Raw genomic sequence first — 7,085 nt, forward strand, 5'->3', positions numbered from 1 at the left:
TTATCTATATAAAAAAACGTAAATGATCTAAATATGCTTCCCCTCCACCTCATCCCCCCCCTCCCCCAGTACATCTGTTTAAGTTTTTAGATAAGTGGATTAGTAAAAACTTTAAAAAACTGAGTTCAAAACTGTTGGTTAAGATGGCGCTAATCTATAAAGCTTAACTTTTATTCCATGATTGTGGTGTTATTAGGTAGTTTCCCGATAATTCATCAATTTAAGATCTATATCTATATCTATATCTATATCTATATCTAATTGGAACTATTTTAATCAGTTAGACAATTAGAACATGAAATTTCTTAGAGTGTACACAAGATTCATAGTTCTTGAATAAATTAACGATACAAAAATTCCGACCTCTGGAATCAAGTAAGATTGGGAGAACCTTCAGATCTTTAAAAACGCCAAAGGAGTTGAGTTTTTGCCACAAACTCTGATTTTCTAATCTCTATGTCTTTGTAACCCAATGTCGTAGACCTTAGATATTTCAAACTATTAATACTTATAGATAAAATAATCTAAGTTTGAAATATCAAAGGTTTGCACCATAAGATTGCAAAGATATTGGAATCAGAACATTTTAGTTTGTGGCAAAAACTCAATCGTGAAGAATTTTGTAGTTTATTCTAAAAATTAAACAATTTTTTAATGATTCAATCTCATCTCAGTAAATGTCCTGATTTGTCCAGGAAATTCGAATTAAGAGGTTTTCACAAAATTAATAATATGATGTCCGGGTTTTTATTATAAGATGTTCGGTAAACAATTAATTATTTGTTTAAAGAGTCTGTAGACATAATTTCAAGATACTCTCCGTCGTAAGAGTCAATGTCATGTATGATTGACAACGGTACCCGATAAACTTTGTCTCAGTAAAAGTTATGAAGGTTTCTTGTTTTCTTGATTGTGGTAAAAAACAACGATATCTTCCTGAATCTTATTCGCTGTGATTAAGGAATGCAACGGTTTAAAATGAGGTTCACTTGAAATTAGGTAAACAGTCCCTTTAATCTTACCTGTAGCCTGCTGTAGAAGACAGGAAACTAACACCTGGGACACTAGACAACCAAACTACACAAAAAAATAACATTTATAACAGATATAGAGAATAGTTTTTTTTTCAGTCGTTGACTCCCTGTATTGTTTGAACCTTGTAGACCTTTTAAAATTTTAATTATATTGGGTTCAATAGTTAAAGTTAAAAATATTAACGTTTTCAAACATCAGGATACAAAGTAACAAGGATTTTGATAAAAGAATTGTTGCTATAGGTGCATGCATATGATTAAAGGATTGCTTTTTTACATACAGACATTAAAATCATTTGTTAACCAAATTTTGGAAGGAATATAACAAAAGAAAATGTATGTATTACATTATATATTTACACATTATATTTGAAAAACACGTATTCTATTTTAGACATTTTTCTCAGCGTTTTTGTTTCAAATTTTTTCTGAATTGAAGGGAATCCCCACCCCCCCCTTGCCAAATATGAAAATTTACTTCTGCAGTAAAATATAATATGTGTAGTCTAAATACTATTTTAAGTTCTAAATAAAATAATTGTATCCCATCCCCCTTCCTCCCCCTTTCCAGCCTTCATGTAACAAGGTAAAAATATTTTTAAAAAAGGAAGCAATTTATTTTATTTATTATAACACTTTCAGTTGTAACAGATGTTTATGCTTGATAAATTCAAATTATTTCAAAAAATATATTTTTTCTTTAAATTCTTAACTTTTTAAGACGCATAAAATAAAGCTTATTTGAAAATTCTCTATAAATCCGCGATATTACAAACTTAATTTAAAATATTGGACCATTTTTCTTGTAAATCTTTTTTCATTTTTGATTAAATGCTGACATTGACAATCTAAATTTTGCAGTTAAAAAATAGCAGAGCAATTTATAGAAAATCTGAGACTAACAGTTTCCGTCTGTTTAATATTGTTTTAAGTAAAATTCTTAAACGATAGAAAAGTCGTTATTGTTCCATTACCAAGTTTTAAGGAATTCAAGGACTTTTTCATTTGCAATTGATCCTACTAATAAATCTTTAGCGAAGAAGTTGAGTCTTCGCTACAAACTCTGATTTTCTAATTACTATATCTTTGCAAACCTTCGATATTTCACACTAAGGATTCTGTCGGATAAAATAATTGAAGTTTGAAATACCAAAGGTTTACGCTATCAGAGATGGAATTTAAAGAATTTGAGCCGCGGTTTAAATCCGCCAAACCCCGTTTTAAATTAAGCGCCGGCTTAGATCTTGAAACATTTGATACAATTTTAAGTGGAACAACCATATTTAAACCGCGGCTTAAATTTAAACCGCCGCTCAAATTCTTTAAATTCGGCCACAGGTTGCAAAGATATAAGGATTTAAAAATCTGAGTTTTGTAGAATGACTTAATTTCTTTTAGGAAATTCCTCATTTTCAACAAAATATTTCATAATTTTAGAATAATATTTTAAATTCAATTGTAAAATCATATTTATGATTTTCTTATTTTTACTCCCTCTAGTCTCTTATATTGGTCCATTATATATCTTCCGGTGTCTGTGTAAACCCACATTATTAGATGTATGTAGAGTAAAACATTTTAAAATGCTTTATTCGAAAGATTCTGTTGTTGTTTTTAATTTTTAGGTTGTTTTTGTTTTTATTGTTATATGTAAGATTTTTCGAAAACGAATCATGATGAATGGTATTTTGGGTGTTTGGATGCATTACATTCAAATGATGGACATATTGCTCACAATTTCCATTTTTTTGTATGCTTTCAAATGATAGGAATTGGGAATTCATGAGACTCTAGGATATTTCTGATGTTTTGTAACTCAACATTTTAAACTGTTTGTAATCATATTCTCCGCAATTTTTTTCAAATAATAATCAACAGATTGTCTTGAATTTTATTTTCTGTCATCTTTTAGGTGTGAAATCGAACGTCAATTAAAGGAAATTTAAAGTAAAGTTTAAGTGTTTGTGCTACTAACCATATTGTCTGGTTTGGTTTGGTTTATAAGGAGGATGGCAGAAGAGGTTCCATCTTGAACTTCTCTAACTAACTGAGGTAAATACGAGGTTTGTGAGGTTAACAGGTGTTCACACACACACACACACCCCCACCCACACAGAACCACACTTACCTTCCACATATCCCCTCTCATTCAATCCCTCATGTAACCTAACGATCTTCCCCACTGATATTGTTCTTTAAAAACAATTCTCCAGTTTCTTTATTTAACAGGAGATAATCTAGAAACCGGTTTGCACGGCTGCTGATATTGAAGTGTAGTTTAAAGTAGCCTGAATATTTGAAATATAGTTTAAAGTGCCTGTCGATAGTTGAGAGCATAAAATAAGTTATAGAATTGAATGCAACAATGCATAATTCATTCATTATCATAAAAGCTTTAACGAATAATTAATTACTTGATGTATTTTTCTTTCGAATCATTTTAATCAAAAATCGTTGTTAATGCACAAGTGGCAAACACAAAGCAAATCAATGAGTGATGAAAAATATATAATCTAATACACATTTAAGGAATAATTAATTACTTGACGTATTTTTCTTTCGAATCATTTTAATCAAAAAGTGTTGTTAATGCACAAGTGACAAACACAAAGCAAATCAATGAGTGATGAAAAATATATAATCTAATACACATTTAAGGAATAATTAATTACTTGATGTATTTTTCTTTCAAATCATTTTAATCAAAAAGTGTTGTTAATGCACAAGTGGCAAACACAAACCAAATCAATGAGTGATGAAAAATATATAATCTAATACACATTTAAGAGCAAAATACTATAAAAGTCTTTATATAAAAACATAAAACAATAAATTTTCAAAATAAAATAAATATTTAGATGCTTGATTTAAATTCTACATCAGGGAACATGGTTGTTTCGAAAACTACAAATAAGTTGTTTAAAGTTCTAAACAAGGTTAACAAATGAATTTGCATTTTTACCTACAAATTTCTCAGATATTTTAAATAGGAAGTGGGGTGTAACTGTACATATAACCCCCCCCCCCTTTCAGGGCTTTGTGTAGTATATATTATTAGTAGTGGCAATGATTATCTTTGTGCATAAAAGTTGACCAGTCTAGAGTAAATAGAAATATTAACTTCCTACAGGGTGTCCCAATAATTTTGGTATTGTCTTTTTAAATAATTCTTTGATTTAGTATAGTAATACCTACTGCAATCCGTAAGCTTTTTGTCTGCTTGTTTACAATTTGTTTGTTTATGTTTTGACTTAATACGGCTGTACACAGTAAAACAAGAAGATTACAGTTTACAAACAGAGTAAACATGTCCGTACTCACTGTTCATTTTTCCGAGACATTATAGACACATTTTTACATCTATTTACCGTTCCATAAAATGAACTTTAGCAGACATAGTAATATTATGGCTTTTGAAATCAGGTATTACCTTGCTAATTCTTAACAAAGACTATCTCGAATTGTTCACATAATTTCCATTATTATTATTATTATTATTATTAAGGTTTGCTGCCCTGTAATAACACAGTCCAGGAGGAACCGATGACTCCAGTCCTGGTTTCTCCCTTGAGTATAATTTGACCAGCCTACTCCTAGAGATGGGAATCTTTTTTTTGAAGCAACGAAATTTTTTGTGAAAAGGGTATAAACTAACGAAATGGAACGTTTAGAGCAATGAAAAAATTATCGCGTTTAAATCGAACGATAAAAGCGAACGGTTAAACATCTTTCATACAAACTTAAAATTCCAATCGTTTTTTACTAACGAACTAATGTTCTCAAAGATTTTATTTTACTAAACAATTTCCCCCCAAACTTTGTAAAAAACCATAATTTTTTCATTAAACGCACAATTTTTGAAAATTTTGAAATTTTGAAAACAACGATTGTTTTGTAACTGAAAGAACGATTTTATTGAACGAACCATTTTACTGAACATTTTACTGAATGATTGTTCGTTGAGAAAATGAACGAAACAGATAGAAAAAAAGAAACAAACGAAGAGAAAAAAGCCGAACGCACACATCTCTACCTGCTCCTGCTCCAGGGGTATAATTTGACCAGCCTACTTTAGCTCCAGGGTTCAACTCAAGTTCCAACTCACTGTTTATTACAACTACATCTATAAATAAAACAAATTGTTCACGTTTTACAGTACAGCATATTTTGATTAAATTACAACATTTTAAGACCAAAGCTTGAAACTTTTAAATGAAGGGATAAAGTTCAAATAAAGGAAGATTGGCTAATTAGAATCTGATTAAATCCCTGGAGGAATTAGTTTAAACCACAATTGATTTTGGGATTTGCATTTTATGATCCACTATATTTCAGGATCTGAATACATGATGTTTCATGCCTTGCAGCAATCTTCAGTAGATCAATTATATTTTATATATATTTATAATTGTTTTATACATATTTACAGTGTATTTCAAGTCCTACAATCGAGTAGAACATTGAGAACATAATTCTTGTCCTACCTGATCTAGAAGAGCAGGACAGTTTAAGTTGATGATACAAAGTTCCAAGGACGAATTCTTGTCCTACCTGATCTAGAAGAGCAGGACGGTTTAAGCTGAGGACAACTGGTTCCAAGGACGGATGAGAAAAGAGGACCTAGAACTCTGTTTCTGCAGCAAGTATTGGAACAGCTCAGGTAGTCATAGCTACCAAACATGGCCGCAGACTGAAATTTCAAATAAAAACCTCATACAATAAACAGTATTATTTTACAATATGGATAAATAAGTAAAAACTTTACACAACACACAGTATTATACAATATGGTTAAATAAGTAAAAACTTTACACAACACACAGTAGTATTATACAATATGGATAGATAAGTAAAAACCTTACACAATAAACAGTATTATTATACAATATGGATAGATAAGTAAAAACCTTATACAATATACAGTATTATTATACAATATGGATAGATAAGTAAAAAATTGTGTGTTGTGAATCTTAATTGAGCATTTATCTCAATCGTGTTTATATTGATTTAATTCCTAGATATCCCGTGGTAATCATAATCATAAATAATAATCGTGGTAATCAAAGATTATGAAGCAAGCTTATCCCCGTATTGCCAACATTGGGTATAAAGATCAAGTATTCCATGGATTAAAAATACTTTAATCAATGTCCCTACCTCAGATTTTACAGATTGAAAAGAATATTTGTTTGTTCTAAACATTTTCAAACTTCATTGAAAGTATGAACAGATATTTCACACTTTAAGAAATTTCTAACATGATATTTTTTTCTCCTATATATTCCAGGTTAATTATACCTTAATATCTTCCCTGTTTATACTCCCAAGGGAGCAATCTAGTTTACTCTCTTTCAGTTTTATTGTCACTTGTTGGCATCCACCTGCAAAAACAACAATATATTACAGTTTTTTTAACCCTATCCCGCGATTAGGCTATTTTTGTGTAACATTTAGGCCCCTCCAACTATTTTGTCCTCAGAGTTTTGAGTAGGGGAATAAGAGTTTACAATTAGTTTACCTTGTTTTTCATTATCATTTACAACAACGCATAATCTGTAGTCTGCATTCTGGAAATCTAAAAATAAAAGAAAATTGATTTTATCATCACAGAAGTAGTGTTATGCTTATATTTTCTTGGCTAATTTACTTTGTTAAACCATTAAAAATAATTTTTAAAACAAATATTGATTCTTTAATTGTAAGGTAACGGCAAACAACAAAAAGATTTCTGAAATCTTGTCTTTGGAAAAGTCCTAAAATTTGGCAACTAAAAGGTCCTTAAAATAAACATAAATGGGTCTTTGAAAAAAAGGGGTCCGTCCTAGTATACGATTTTAGGGTTAGGTTAAGTCTAGCCACTTTTTGGGCCGAGCGATGCGGAGGAAAGACTAGGGGGCCGAGCCCTGCGACTAGGACAGGCTAGGGGGCCGAGCGCCGCGGCTAAGGGGCTGGGCGGTGCGGCCACATGGTCAATTATATCCTTGTCTTACATACAATTGACCCATGTATACAAAATTGATAGGCGGGGGAAGGAAAATAAATATTTAG

General features: G+C 30.7%; 1 protein-coding gene across 1 annotated transcript in view; it reads right to left on the reverse strand.

The window, feature by feature from the left end:
* LOC111702007 (uncharacterized) overlaps window positions 1–7,085 on the reverse strand; it is a gene marked incomplete at its 3' end in the record, with an annotated part of 52,390 nt that overhangs the window by 22,089 nt on the left and 23,216 nt on the right. The window contains 5 exon segments of the mRNA XM_023473527.1: window positions 4,550–4,627; window positions 5,068–5,157; window positions 5,586–5,724; window positions 6,336–6,418; window positions 6,556–6,612. Of these exon segments, the coding sequence (XP_023329295.1) occupies window positions 4,550–4,627; window positions 5,068–5,157; window positions 5,586–5,724; window positions 6,336–6,418; window positions 6,556–6,612 (447 nt within the window).

This window comes from Eurytemora carolleeae, unplaced genomic scaffold (genome assembly GCF_000591075.1).
Source record: "Eurytemora carolleeae unplaced genomic scaffold, Eaff_2.0 scaffold390, whole genome shotgun sequence".
NCBI classification, from domain to species: domain Eukaryota; kingdom Metazoa; phylum Arthropoda; class Copepoda; order Calanoida; family Temoridae; genus Eurytemora; species Eurytemora carolleeae.